General features: G+C 51.5%; 2 protein-coding genes across 4 annotated transcripts in view; one reads left to right on the forward strand and one right to left on the reverse strand.

Annotated features, from left to right (window-relative positions):
• Nucleotides 1–15,049, forward strand: part of DRC1 (dynein regulatory complex subunit 1) — an 88,779-nt gene that overhangs the window by 63,386 nt on the left and 10,344 nt on the right. The gene's annotated exons all lie outside the window — the stretch shown is intronic.
• The window catches only part of OTOF (otoferlin), an 89,882-nt gene that overhangs the window by 21,440 nt on the left and 53,393 nt on the right, over nt 1–15,049 (reverse strand). For all 3 annotated transcript variants that reach the window (XM_069582821.1, XM_069582819.1, XM_069582820.1), the window contains 8 exons: nt 14,824–14,878; nt 8,913–9,044; nt 5,645–5,707; nt 5,137–5,221; nt 3,859–4,018; nt 2,883–3,069; nt 2,291–2,477; nt 403–626 (listed from right to left, as the gene is read on the reverse strand). In XM_069582821.1, the coding sequence (XP_069438922.1) occupies nt 403–626; nt 2,291–2,477; nt 2,883–3,069; nt 3,859–4,018; nt 5,137–5,221; nt 5,645–5,707; nt 8,913–9,044; nt 14,824–14,878 (1,093 nt within the window). The remainder of the gene's footprint in view (nt 1–402; nt 627–2,290; nt 2,478–2,882; nt 3,070–3,858; nt 4,019–5,136; nt 5,222–5,644; nt 5,708–8,912; nt 9,045–14,823; nt 14,879–15,049) is intronic.

Consider the following 15,049-nt stretch of genomic DNA (forward strand, 5'->3'; position numbering starts at 1 on the left):
ACCAGCATGTTGAGGCCAGGGCCAGGCCTCTTTCTGTCTCCAGACAGGCCCTTGGGGCTAGTGGTGGGGGACATCCCACCCAGCTGTGGAACTAGGAGGCCAGACACTGAAGGCCCAATTCCTTTGGCCCTCCAACCTGTCCCTGCAGGAAAGGCTGCTCTGTCCAGCACAAGGACAACCGTGGCTAGGAAAGGAGCAGAGATGGGCAGAGTGCAGGCACAGACAGTGGGAAGGACGGAAGTCTTGCTGCTTCCTGGGGAGGGAGGCCTCACCCTGGGGTCTGGGCCCCTGAGGCAGGCAGGGTGGACACTGGCAGAGCCCAGGCCCAGGCTGCATTGGGTTAAAGGGTGCTGAGCAGGGTTGGGGGGCTCTGGAAGGGAGTGCAGCCCCCTGGGGCCTCACCTCGGAGATGGGTGTGGCCTGCTCCACCTGCACCTCAGTGGAGCTGGTGATCTCAGGGTTGGATGTGTCCAGGATCTCCACCGCCAGGCCCAGCATGAGGCGGGCGCGGAAGGACACGCCCTCCCCCAGGCCCTCGTTCAGGTCCTGATGCTCATCTAGCAGCGTGTAGTTGCGTGTGGAGCCGTACATGTTCACCCAGGCGGGGCCCAGTGTGGGCAGGAAGCCTGTGGGCAGGGGTGCAGAGGGTCAAGGGCTCACTCAGGTGGAGGGACCTGTTCTGGGGGCTCCTGGCCTGCACCTCTTGGTTGCTGAGCTGAGGATTCCACGTCTCGCTCAGGGAAATATCTGAGGCAGCAGAGGGCCTGCAGCTGCGGGGCTCACAGAGGGCTGAGGTGTGAGCTGTGTCTGCTGTTTGTGGGTGGCTGTGGGGTGGCCTTCTCACTTCTGGGGCACTTCCATGTGTTTGTTTATTCTCTGCAGGAGCTTGAGCTGGGGCTCCACGTACACACATATCCATTTCTGTGGAGCGAAGTCATGGTCCCTGCTTCTAGTACCTGTTGTAAGGTGGCCTACAATCTCCCTAGAGGACAAACCCACCTTCTTAGCTCCCCAGCAAGGCCTTCCAGCCCTTTGCTATCTGTGCAGACCTGCATTCCATTGGGGTGTCACTTGCTTCTGCACACCCCTCCTTTCCTCTCCAAAGGAGAGGTTCTCTGTCTCTGTCTCTCTGTCTCTACCTGTTAAACGCTCTTCCTCCATGAAGTGCCCCTCCCCCCAATTCCTCAGTTCAGTTCAGTCACTCAGTCGTGTCCGACTCTTTGTGACCCCATGGCCTGCAGCACACCAGGCTTCCCTGTCCATCACCAACTGCCGGAGCTTGCTCAAACTCATATCCATTGAGTAGGTGATGCCATCCAACCATCTCATCCTCTGTCGTCCCCTTCTCCTCCTGCCTTCAATCTTTCCCAGCATCAGGGTCTTTTCCAACAAGTCAGTTCTTCGCATCAGGTGGCCAGTGTATTGGAGTTTCAGCTTCAGCATCAGTCCTTCCAATGAATATTCAGGACTGATTTCCTTTAGGATGGACTGGTTGGATCTCCTTGCAGTCCAAGGGACTCTCAAGAGTCTTCTCGAACACCACAGTTCAAAAGCATCCATTCTTCAGCACTCAGCTTTCTTTATAGTCCAACTCTCACATCCATACATGACTACTGGAAAAACTATAGCTTTGACTACATGGACCTTTGTTGGCAAAGTAATGTCTCTGCTTTTAATATGCTGTCTAGGTTTGTCTTAGCTTTTCTTCCAAGGAGCAAGCATCTTCTAATTTCATGGTTGCAGTCACCATCTGAAGTGATTTTGGAGCCCCCCAAAATAGTCTGTCACTGTTTCCATTGTTTCCCCATCTATTTGCCATGAAGTGATGGGGCCAGATGCCATGATCTTAGTTTCCTGAACAGGATGACATGGATGAGTCCATGGAGTTGCAAAGAGTCAGACACGACTGGAGTGACTGAATGTGTGTGCACACGTGTGCACACACACACACACACACCCCATAATATGTATATGATTACTATTATTTTCATTTTACAGACGACAAAACAGGTATGAAGTTCATGAAACTTCTAGCTGTCAGAGTTGGAGTTCATACCCAGGCAGCCTGGCACAGCGGGCCCAGGCAGCTCTGTGCAGACCTGACCATGAGTCTCTACCCTTCCCTGGAGGCAAGGGCTGCTGGTGAAGGCCGGCAGCACCTTTAAGTCCGAGGTGTGGCACAGAGCTGCTGGTTGTGGCGGTGTGTGTGTGTGCGTGCATGTGTGTGGAGGGGTCTCCTTTACCCACTCCCTTCAGCCCCAAGTCCCACCTCCAGTCTCCAGCTGCTGACCTTTGTCTCCATCGTTGGAAATCTTGCGCAGGTCAATGAAGTGGGTGCCGATGGCCACATCATTGACCTTGTCTGAGTCCCGGATCTGCACCTTCATGCGCTTGCAGAGTGGGGGGAACAGGTCTGTGAAGACCACTTGCTCGTTCCACAGTGGCTCGTAGCTGCTTTTCTGCACTGAAGTCTTGCCCTGGTGGGAGGGAGAGAGTCAGGATTTGTATACCTGCCTGAGTGTGCATGTGTGTCTGTGTCTGTGTTACGAGTGTGCATGGGGTGTGTGTGTGTGTGTATGTGTGTGTACTTATCTCCATCTTCTTCTCCATCCGCCTCTTTAGCCCTTCTCCCTCCCAGTGCCCCCCACCCTCAGTGCTTGGTGACTTGGGGGCGGGGGGGAATCCCTAAGGCCCAGCCTGGCCCCACCCTGGCCCCTCTGAGCTGCACTCCCTCATCTCTCTCTCCTCACTTCTCGAGGTGGTGCGCCAAGGTGACCAAAGGCCAGCCTCGTGGCTTCTGAGTTTGCCTCATGTTCACCCCCAGGACCCCACGCCCAGTCCCCTGCACCTCACCCCACTCCCAGCTTCCTGCACCCCAATACCTTCTGGCCGGCAAAGAGGACTTGCACATAGGGGTCGACCAGATCCTTGTTCTCGCCAGTGAAAGCTTTCTTCACGTTGGCCATGAGGCTCGTGTTCATGCGGGGCAGCCCCTCAGCTCGGTAGATCTTCACATAGAACCGGGCCCACTGGCGTTCAGGAGGCACCCCTTCGGGGAGCAGCAAGTTCCTGCCGGCATGAACAGCTAGGGCTGTGGTGGCCACAGCTGGCTGACTCCTGCCCCAACATCCCCATACCTCTGGGGCCCAGGACCACAGGTGAAGGACGGCTGAGAAGGTCCATAACAGAACTGAAGACACCGGAGTTTAGGGCACCTGCTCTCTTGTGGGATCCTGGCCAAATCTCCCCATCCCTCTAAGCCTCAGTTTCCTCAGCTTTAAGATGGGAATAATAACATGCACCTCCTATGTATACGATAAGGCTCAAACAGATGAACATATACGAGTACTTTGTGTCTTATCTTTTGTCTTCTCCGCAAAAACCTCACCAGTGGTCCCTCTCTCCCTCCCTGGCTCAAGGAAGGCATGATCCACTGGATCCTGGATTTTTCCCACTGAATGCAGACAAGGTTCCAGAATATTTCTGAAAAGCCCCTGGCAACTCCCTGGAATTGCTTCAGAAAACAAAATCCCTTTGCTCTCCTGGGTGTAGACTCAAGGCCTTGCAGCTCTGGGAATCCACACTTTTTCCCCAACATTCTCATAGTTGACAGCGTGGATGTCAAATGACTGTCACTCTTGACTATCCCCCAGTCCTTTCTGCCCCATGAGGAGAGTTCCCAGACACCGAGGCTGGCCCTGGCCTCAGTCCTTCCAGGGAGAGCAGGGCCATCTGGGCGGGCGGATAAGGGAGATGGAAGGTGAGGTCTCTGGGCCAAGTCCACCCTGAGGGGCTCCCTTTGCAACCCAGGAAGAGTTGGGCCAGACCTTCAGGGGCAGGGCGGGGATGGGAGCTCACCCCTCAATGTCATCCTCATCCGTCTCATTGGCCTTGTGGGGAGTCTTAATGTTGTCGCCCTTGCCCACCACAGCGACGTCGCACTTCACGTAGCCCTTCAGCCCCGCGGAGATGTCGTCAGGGTCGGACAGGATGGCCCACTTGTGGTGGAACTGGTGCTCTGTGGTGGCAAGGAGCAGAGGCTGCCCCGGCTGGCCCTACTCAGGGCTGCACCCACCCTTGGGACAGGCCATGGAGGCCAGGTCATCAGGTCCTGGGGCCCTGGGGCCACGGTTCTGCCTGCCTCAGGACCCGGGAGGCAGAGGTCCCCGAATAAGGGTGGCTGAGGCAAGGTCCCAGCTCTGGCCATGCCCCCAGATGTGTGGTATGGCTTCAGATGGAGGAATCTCCTGATTGGTTTCTTGGCCTGCAGTCCTCCTGTCCCTAACCCCTTCAGTCAATCTCTACAAGGCTGCCAGACCAAGCCCTTAAAGAGGCCCTCCCTCTCTCACTCCCCATTTCAAACCCACCTGAGGCTCCCCAGTGCTTGGGGGAAAGACTGCCGACCTTAGCATCCCCTGCGGGGCCTCCTGATGCCGCTCTTCCTAGCCGCCAGTGTTCATCCTACCCTTCCCCTGTGCTCCTGCCAGGCACAACTGTTGACCCCTCTCTGAATAGTTCAGATTGCTGCTTCACACCCCCAAGGCTCTGTGGCTGCTGTACTTTTATCTTGGATGCACCCATCCCTTCTGTTCCGTATCCCAACCCTCTGGCTCCCTATTTAAACTTCTAATCCTTTTGTTGGTGTGTCTGCTCTTCCATGCAGCCTTCCCTGACTTCCTCAGAAGAGCTGATCCTGGCCCCTTTCCATATGTACATCTCCTGCTTCCTGCGACTATCTTTTTACTGTCTGTCTCCAATCGCAGACCGAAAGCCTCCTAGAGACAGAGACAAGTAGTGTCACCCTAATGCTCCTAGGACCCAGGGCAGGGTGGAGGAAAGACCAGATGTCAGAGGAGGAGGCTAATCTCGGATGGGTCTTCCCCTTCAGGTTGACTGCGAGCACAGCCTGTACAAAGGGCACATTGTCCTCTGATTTTGTGTGGGCCCTGGAATCTCCTGGACTCAGAACTTTCCTCTTCCCCCTACTCCTCTTTCAATTTCAACTACAGTTCACACCTGTCCCCAAGCAAGGCTCTGTCCCCATTTGCTTCTGTGAGATGTGTTAGGGGCTGCATGCGTGACCCGTGCTCCTGGAGCCGTGTGCACCAATACTGACCCAGCCACGCAACCACTCACCCGGCTGGGAGTACACAGTTCCCACATCCATTTTGAAGGACCCCACCAGGGTGCCGCTGCGCAGCAGGTTCTTGGAGTGAATCACCTTCCAGACAGAACCACCAGCCATTGATCAGGCAGGATGGGGCTGAGGCCATGGGGCAGGGAAGGGCTGACTGATAGAGGGCCCCCCCAACTCTTTCTGGGGAAGTGAGTTTCAGGTTAAGCAGGAGGGTGTCTGGCAGGGCAGGGGTATCTCTCTGAGGCTTAGCATCAGCCCCTTCTGCCTCGCCAGTGTTTTGCTGGCTGCCAGGTACAGGTGAGCAGGTTGTACACTGCACAGAACGATGTGGCTAATGGGGTGAGAGGGGCCCAACTCCAGCCTGTGCCCTGCTTGGCTGGCTGTGCATCTTTTTATGGCTGTGCCTTCTTATGGCTGGCCTGCCCAGAGAGGGATCCCTTTTCAAGGCTGCACTGAAGTACAGTTTGAGCTAAGAGCCCCACCTGCTGGGCACTGCTCCCCACTCACCGAGATCTTGATGATCTTGTCGAACATGATGTCAGGAGAGACGTGGAAGTCAAAGACGAAGTACTAGAGGGGGAAAGACCCAGGCCTGCTGTCACTCGGCAGGCTGAGGCTCAGTGCCAGGCCCCTCTGTCCTGGCATTGCCATCTGCACTGGCCCAAGCCCCTGAGCCCCGAAGTTTGGATAAGTAGGAGGGACAACCACTAGTCCCCCTGACCACAGCTCTCAGGGGCAGTGAGGAGTCATGCGGCCCTGAGCAACTCATCGTTCTGAACCTTAGCATCCTGAGCTGTCAAATGGACGTAATGACACCCCCCACGTAGAGTCTCATTATGAGGTTTGATGAGATACATATAAGATACTGTAAGATACACTGTAATTGTGTAGGTCCCATAGACATCACCATTAAACCACAAGGCTGCCTAGAAGATGCACCCCAAGTTTGGAGGAGTTAAAATGTAAAGTAAGCTGACACTTAGAACTGAGAGCTGATGAACTTAATCTGCTATAAACACTAATGCTGTGGGCATGATCGATCCTCTCTAGCTGGGAGCTGCCACTCATGGTTCCTGTGCCCGCCCACGTCTCCTGGCCTCAGGTGCAAGCCCTGGGGACAAGAGTGTGGGCAGTGAGCAGAGGGCCTGCTGCTTTGGTGAACTCATGGGCAGGGAGATGGAAGAAATGTTGACGTGCTTGGAGTAAATGAGGAGAATCTGTTCTGGTTGCTGGGGGCTCACACTAGATCACTGTGGGTAAAAGTGTAGTTTTAGAGGCACAAAGCCTGAGCTTTCACTGTTGGGCCAATTGCTTCCTTTTCAGAATCTCAGTTTATACCTCTGTGATGGGGGGATAATGAACCAGGGCCTCCAAGTGGAACCGCTCTGGGACAGTGGTCTTGTCATTGCTGGGAGGTGTGATTGTCAATCTAAATATGATGACCTGGGTCAAGGAACTTCCCTGGGGATCCAGTGGCTAAGACTGTATGCTCCCAATGCAAGGGGCCTGGGTTTGATCACTGGTCAGGGAACTAGATCCCACATGCCACAACTGGAGATCCTGAGTGCTGCAACTAAGACTTGCTGTTTAGTTGCTAAGTGGTGTCCGACTCTTTTGTGACCCTATGGACTGTAGTCTGCCAAGCTCCTCTGTCCATTGGATTCTCCAGGCAAGAATGCTGGAGTGGGTTGCCATTTCCTTCTCCAGGGGATCTTCCTGACCCAGGAATTGAACCCATGTCTCCTGCATCTCCTGCATTGGCAGGTGGATTCTTTACCACTGCGCCACCTGGGAAGCCCCAGATATAAATACAGAGCTTGGAAAATGGTTTCTAGGCTGGAACTAGGTGGTGTCCTGTTTGCAGCTCCCATGTTGCCGGTCATGAGCCTGGAGCAGAGCAGAGGCCCGGTGTATCTCTGTTTCATCTTTTGGATAAATATCCATTTAGAAAATTGTTACCAAAGCCCTCCAAGTACAAGGCAGGCCCTGGAGTGGGCTACAGTGATGCAGGAGATCAGGAGCCTCCTGGGTTATATATGAAGGACCAAATACAATTCAGGGATGTTATTGTTAAAGAGAGGGGAATGCCCTGACCTCTGACCTAGAGAGTACAGGGAAGGACATTTGAGCTGGGCCCTGCAGAGTGAGTAGGAGTTTTCTGAGGAACCACCAAGTGGGGAGATCAGTTCTGTTTCCTTGGAAGGAGGAAGCCACTTGAATGAAACATGAGGTGCATGGACCTGGTGCAAGGTGAGCTCTCCAGTCAGCCAGACAGGCCTCCACCACTATCATATAACTGTGGAAGGCCGTGGGGGCCCTGTCTCCATATCTGTTAGGGAAAAATAGACCTTATCTAGGCTGGAGGCTTTTCCAGTCGGGGATGTGTCCAGACCTAAGGTCAGAGATGTCGAGCCTGAGTTTCCTGACTCCTGGAAAGGATGTCACATGGGGCTGAGGGGGTCCTGAGCAGCAGTGTCCCCAGCCTGGGACCTGCGGGAAACCAGCTATGAGAGTGGGGCCTCTCTCTGATTGCTTAGGAGATTTCAGTCAGACCCTAGCTTCAGCCTGGATCTCTGTGAAGGGCAGAGACAGGCCTGGGTTTCACTCCTGCAGGTGCCCCGCTGGGACCTCCCAGTTTCCAGAGAGATGCCCCACCTCTGAGAAGCAGACCCTCACCAACCCGGGATGGACACTGAGATGCGGGATGCCCATGCCTCACTAGGGCCAGCCTGGCACAGCTCACTGCCTGGAGCCACTGAGAAGCAGCCTGGAGGCCCCTCCCGGAAAGGGAGGGCCAGAGTGGCCAGCTCAGTGACTTAGGCTGGTGTGTGCTCAGGTCTCTGAGGGGCATTTTCACCACAGCTGATTAAGATGGGCCCCTCCCTGGAGCCCAGACTCAGAGGCTGTGTCCGGCGGGGTGGCCATCCGAGATGGCAGACAGAGCACAGTGGGTGGAGGCGGAACAGTCTGGGCCCTGCTCTGTCTATAATACTCTCTGTGATCTCAGCCCTTTTCATAGTGTGGCCTCAGTCCCCTCTGTAAGGTGGAGAGACTAAACTAGAAGGTCTCTGAGATTCTGTAACCTCAGTGTGGCCTCAGACAGCTGCAACGAACAGCAATGGGGACCAGGCCTTTCCCCTCCCACTCCCCAAGCATCATGGCCAGTGGTCTGGAAGGACCTCGCAGAGACTCAGGCACCCAGGATGGCAGCTGAGCAGCAAGCATGCACACGCAGAACTTGACTCTGGCACTTGGCACCTGGGCCAAGTCTTTCTCCAGGAGCCTCAATGTCCCTTGAATAAAACGGGATTGATGGTGACAACTTCTGAGAGCATGAGAGTCAGAAGAGATGATGAACCTAAAGCATTTAGAAGAGTGCCCTGCACACAACAAGCGCTCACTAATGGTTCTGGTGCCCCCATGGCCCAGGGCTGGAAGGGGGCTGCCCTGCCCCAGGGCTCTGGCTGGGGAAAGAGCTGGGACCAGGCCTCACAGGGTGTGAGGTTCACTCCCCGGCACTGGTGGGAGCAGCACAGGGGCCGGGTTCCTTTCCTAGGGTGGACCCTGGCCAGACCAGGGTCAGGCTGGGTCTGGACTGGAGGGTCAGAGGGCGTGGCACTCAGCATGCTGGGGGTTGTAACAGGTGCCAAGGTCACCTGGCTGGTAGCCCTTTGTGACTCTTGAGTCCCAGCTTCTCCTATTGGCCTGGTGGGGCGGGGGCCCAGGCTCTGCCACAGTTTGGAGGACTCTTCCCCACCCTGGGCCCAGGGCTGACCTCATTATAGTAGGGGCAGTTAGTGGACTCCTTCATGGAAGTGTACTTCTTGTCATCGCCCACCTCCACACACACCACGGGGTCCATGTTCAAGCCCACCAGCTGCCGAGCCTCGATGACTGTGATGCTGACCTGTGGGCAGGAAAGAGGGGAAATGAGAAGGAAAGGCCATGAACTTGGAGCAGGTTTTGCAGGAGTCAGAGCCTGGTTGGTACCAGTCTGAGCACTGTTGAATCTGCTGGTGATCCTGGGTCGTTCCCCCACCAAGCCTCAGTGCCCTCATTTATAAAGAAGGAAGTGAACTGGATCACCTCCAAGTAGGTGTGCACCAGAATTACCAGGGGGAGGGGGAGGGGAAGGGGGCGGAGGTGGCGTGGTGGTTAAAGACCCCGAGGCCCCCACACCACACTCCAGACCAACCCAACCCAGTCTTGGAAGGGGATGGAGGAGTGCTGTCCAGCATCTGTATTTTTAAAGCTCCCAGATGATTCCAAGAGTTTTCACTGGCATCAGTGGTCCTGCTGCACAGAGGGCTGCAAACCCACTCCCACCCCCCCGAGATTTTGTGCACTCAAGAATTAAGCTTTCTAAGTCTCCATTAACATGCATTTAGTTTTCCACTCCAGCACTTTTCATTTGAGTCCCGCAAGCCTCTGATATCTCTTTTTTTATTTCTGGGATTTGGCCCCTTTCCATATTCCTGGTTTCCCTTCTTTTAATTTCTTTGAGTGCCCAGTAAGGCTTTGATGCCCAGCTGGAGCACATTTTTTTTTGGTCTTGATACTTGTATGTTGTGTGCAGTCTGTATTTTTTCAGTAGTGTCCATCTGTCTGGAATCAAACTTCTGTACTAGGAAGTAATTTTTCAGTTCATCCATTCGACAAATATTTGCATATACACAGAGAGAGAGAGACGTGTGTGTATGTATGCATGTTTGCGTAGTTTGCCTGAACTCTCATTTTAAGCCATCAGTTGTTGCTTGAATCTGGAGGTGTCAAGCCCCACTAGGGTGGCCATGATAAATAGGAAGACTGGGGGGGTCCTGAAATGACAATGAGCCTCAGTTTTCTCAGCTGTAAGTGGAGACACTGCCTATCCACAAATTTGCCTGAGGTTTGAATGAGATAATGTGCATTGAAGTTCTTTGTAAACTGTAGAAAGTCTGGAAGCTGTGAGCTCTTGTTATAAATGGCTTCTCAATAGAATTTACCTTCCGTTAATTGGTTGGGTCCCAGGCAGGTAGGGTCGTGTGTGACGCTTAATTCTCTGGAACTTGCACTGTAACAAAATAGCCTATGCTGACCTAGTATTAGCATTTCCCTCAGCACTCTTCTAATGAAACCGTATGAGTTGCTTTTTATGCTTCTCATCTTGGAAAGTTGGTATTTTAATTGCTGTGCTTTGATGCAACTGCTAAATACGATTTTTACTCAAGAGAATTATTTTTCCTTTTCATGAAAAAGAATAGCCTTGAAAATTATCTTCCACCGCATCCATCAAAGTCTTATAAATATTCTGAAGGCCAAGAAAAATCTACGCATTAAAACTAATGATGTTAAAAAAAATAGAAACCCTGATGACAACGAGAACGTTGCCAAGCAAGTATACAGAACTAGAAACTGAATATTTACTAATTGAAGTAACACTTGAACTATGAAAGCAAGCATTTCTATGTGAACTTGAGGTTCTAAAGGGAATGGAGCTGAGACTATGGAGCTCTGAAGGAGTGTACCATTTCTTCAGGGAGCTAAAAGCAATATAGAGCCCCTCTGAGAAGTTTACTTCTCAGAGAAGAAAATAAACAGACACTAGAAGTCCTTCCAGAGCATTCTTTGCATAGTAGTTAATAGAGTTTTAAACTCTGCGCAACTTTTTTTTACCAAAGAGTTTTTTTTTTTAATTTCTTTTTTTTCCCCACAACTAACCAATCCCCTCTCCTCTACAAAAAGATGAAAAGAAAATATTTTCAAGACTAGGAAGTAGACAAACACAGTGTTGGCATAATAAGGTACTAAAGAGATGCCATCAGGAGATTTATCCTTGCAATGTGAGAATTTGATTGGCTTCTCTGTATTTCATCCAGAGACCCAGCCATAATGATAGCCTTTTTGCCCCCAGTCCTCTTCAGGAGCAGAAGACTCCTGTTTTTCCATGATGGAAGAGGAGGAGGCAAATGCAGCCACAAAAGGACCAACAGACCAGCTAACCGGGGAAACTCTTGGTGACTGGCTATTACATCTTCTTATCCCAAGATAAAGGACACAATCCCCAGGTGGCTTCATGAGAGTCATCCCCAGGAACAATGCTGAGTGTAGACCTGTACACTTGTGTATTCTTGGGAGAAGCCATTGTGCTCTCTGACCTGCTCCTGAGGGATCAGATAGGGCTGCAAGAACATGGGTGGGAGCTTGAGCTGAGATTAGTGCTGCTTCCTTTACCTTCTCTTGTCTCCTGGTGAAGGGATGTGATATGTTCAGTTGCGCATTTTGAGAAGACCATTCCAGTGGTGGTATAGAGGATGGTGTGGAGGAGGCAATATGAGGACAGGGAGACCAGATAGGAAGTGGGAGCCACATTGTGCTTGAGCTGGGGAGATGACATGGGGATGAACACTGGAGAGATGTTTAGAGGTGACAATGTATATGATCCTGGTGCCAGGGAGAGAGGGTACAGCTCAAGACTCCATGACCCGCCAAGAACATGTCTGCCAAGTGCCACGCTTTGCCCACTCTGATGGACAAACTGCATATTCCCAGGGAGGAAGCTGTGGCTTCTCGCTTTTGAGATGTCGATAATCAGGAAAGGGTTTACATATAACATGCATTCTAAAAAGCAGAGACATTACTTTGCCAACAAAGGTCCATTTAGTCAAGGCTATGATTTTTCCAGTAGTCATGTGTGGATGTGAGAGTTGGACTATAAAGAAAGCTGAGCGCCGAAGAATTGATGCTTTTGAACTGTGGTGTCGGAGAAGACTCTTGAGAGTCCCTTGGACAGCAAGGAGATCCAGCCAGTCCATCCTAAAGGAGATCAGTCCTGGGTGTTCATTGGAAGGACTGATGAAGAAGCTGAAACTCTAATACATTGGCCACCTAATGCAAAGAGTTGACTCATTGGAAAAGACCCTGATGCTGGGAGGGATTGAGGGCAGGAGGAGAAGGGGACGACAGAGGATGAGATGGTTGGATGGCATCACCCAATGGACATGAGTTTGGGTAAACTCCGGGAGTTGGTGATGGACAGGGAGGCCTGGCATGCTGCAGTCCATGGGGTCCCAAACAGTCGGACACGACTGAGCGACTGAACTGAACTGAACTGAAACAGAAGAAACAAAGGGCCTCGGGACCCCGTTTCAGAGCTACCCAAGCTTTAGGATGGTTCTCGGCCCTGAGGATCCTTTCTGGATCTGAGTTCAGCTAAGTCCTTCTGCCTGAGGTCTTTCTAATTCGGCAAAGCCAAGCTCTCCGAGAGAGTGAAGTCTTTCCGATAGATTTTCTTGCTTTATACATTGCACTCATTGAAAGCAAGAATAATCCCACATTTTCACCCTCACAGCTCTCTCTCCAAGTATGTTAACACTTACAGTTGAGATGTGAACCAACCTGTCAGGAAATGCTGTGTTACCAGGTTAAACATGAATAGAACTGCTTTGTTTGGTTTGGGATGTTTACAAAGTCTTCGGAGGCAGACTGTCTGGTCCACTTAATTAAAGTCTCTGGCAGGAAGCAGTTTGAGAGAGCTTTTGAAAACATGCAGTAGGCAGTAAAGATGAACAGAGACCAGAGGGAGAGATGGTCCTCAATTATTTGTTCTGACGATGGGCTAGGACACCCACAGGACTGACCCTTGTTTCTAGCTTTGAATAACTGGGTAACCTGGGGCAAGCTCCTTATCTACCCTGGGCCTCAGTTTCTCACCTATGAAATACAGTAATACCGATGTTTGGGTGGTTGTTAAGACTTTATTAACTTAAACAGTTACACTAGTCACACCAATAACAATGGCACCATCTCTATGTTCCCTTATGTGGCAGACTGGTGACACTGTGGAGGGAACAGTATCTGACTATAAGGGTCTTTGTTCTTTGGAATTTTTTCTCTTCTCAGCTCGGGGCATAGCCCTGAGCCCAGTGTCCTGGAAAAGCCCTCAGAACTGTTAGAGTGTTCTGTGCCTGGGTTTTGGCAGAGAGGTGAGGAGGTGACTTTCCCAAATGTCCTAGGAGCTCAGTGGTGTGACGCTGTCTGAAACCACAGCGGCAGGTCTGCTTGACATGGCCCAGGGTGAATCTCCAAGCCCCTGGGAAGATGGTCACCAACTGGATGAAAGCAAACCCAAGCAAGGATTCAGGGAGACAAGGTGTGTCCTTGAGGATATATGACCAGACGTACTTGCTACAGAGAAAGGTGGTGTCTCGTCCTAAATATCCTCTCCTGAGTGAGGTGAGGTCAGCTGCCCTTAAAGAAAGTGCATGAGGCCTGGGAAGTCAAAGATCAAACCCTGACACAGGAAAAGGTGTTCTGATTCTGGGGCCTGGCACTGGACCTAGGCAGGAAGTGCAAACGCTTTCAGGTGGGGTCTGCTGAAGGCTCTAACTCCCCTGAACAGCCAGCATTCTCACTCAATTCTAGGAATGTCCAGCAGCCTTTCACAGCAGCTGGGCCTTGTTAGCCCCTAAGGAGGGGTCCAGAGGAATACATGGTCCTTGGACCCTTCTCGTTTACAGTTTATAAATAAGTACTAGGTGATTCTGGTTTTTACATTAGCCTTTTGTGAGTTATGTTAGTGTAACTCAGTCTCTCAGGCTCCAATCAGCTCTGGGAGAAGAGACAAAATTGAGGGTCTGGCCCTGCAAAGCTGCAGATGAGGCCTGGAGCTGGGAGGGCTGCACTAGGGCCCTGTGCCCATGTGGTACTCTCCCCGTAGCTCCCAGCCATGCTCCATCCCACTTGCACTGGTGGCCACATTAGCAATCTCACAGCTGTGAATCTCTCCAGATCTCAGCCATTTGGTCTCCAGTTTTAGCAACATACAGATAAAAAAATTAAGTGTTAATTTCAGAAAATAAGGAGACGTAAAAAGAACCCCCCCCCCATTCTCAGCATCTATAGATAGCCAGGATTGACATTATTTCTGGTATTAAAATAATACAAAGCAATAATTTAGAAAAAATCACACCAAATAATCTATATTTCTTTAGAGGCCCTCATTTTAAATGTTTTTGTGAAGTTATTTGGTCTGTCTATGTTTTTTCTAAGTCCCTCTCACTTTATAAAGTCTATTACAAAATCCTAAGAGAGCTTTGACCAGCATAAGTAGAGTTCACACTCTCCTTTTTGGGTCTGTATCCTTCTATTTATAACACTGTGTCCTTTTTGGGTCTCCATCTCTCTACTTATGACACTATGACAATAGTGCTTGAACAGTAAGGAGATCAAACCAGTAAATCCTAAAGGAAATCAACCTTGAATATTCATTGGAAGGGCTGATGCTGAAGCTGAAGCTCTAATACTTTGGCCACCTGGTGTGAAGAGCGGACTCATTGGAAAAGTCCCTGATGCTGGGAAAGATCAAAGGCAAAAGGAGAAGAGGGGGACAGAGGATGAGATGGTTAGACAGTATCATCGACTCAGTGGACATGAGTTTGAGCAAACTCCAGGAGACAGTGAAGGACAGGGAAGCCTGGTGTGCTGCAGTTCGTAGGGTTGCAAAGAGTCCGACATGACTTAGCGACTGAACAACAACAACAATCAGTGCTTCCCAGGAACAAGCTTAACTTGGTAATATACATTCAGCTTGTGGTTCTCTATGACCCCCCATATCCATGCCTCCACAGAGTCTAAAACACTCATCTGGCAAGAACCACCTGCGAGAGAGTCAGAAAGACATGAGGACTCTTGCTGCCCCCGCGTACCTGGTAGTCCATGGGCCGCCCGGCACTTGGCTCCATCTTGATGTCTGGCTTAGACCTGAGAAGGAGAATGTACTGTCAGGCTGGGTGTAAGGGGACTGCTTGCAGGAGAGGGGGGCACTGGCAGTGGTTAGACCTCGGAGAAGGGCGGAAGGACAGAGTCATGATTGTCAAAGACTCCAGGACTGCCAAACAGAAAGGGGATTCGTGGTTCTCAGAGGCTGTAATA

Source organism: Ovis canadensis, chromosome 3 (genome assembly GCF_042477335.2).
Source record: "Ovis canadensis isolate MfBH-ARS-UI-01 breed Bighorn chromosome 3, ARS-UI_OviCan_v2, whole genome shotgun sequence".
Classification (NCBI taxonomy): domain Eukaryota; kingdom Metazoa; phylum Chordata; class Mammalia; order Artiodactyla; family Bovidae; genus Ovis; species Ovis canadensis.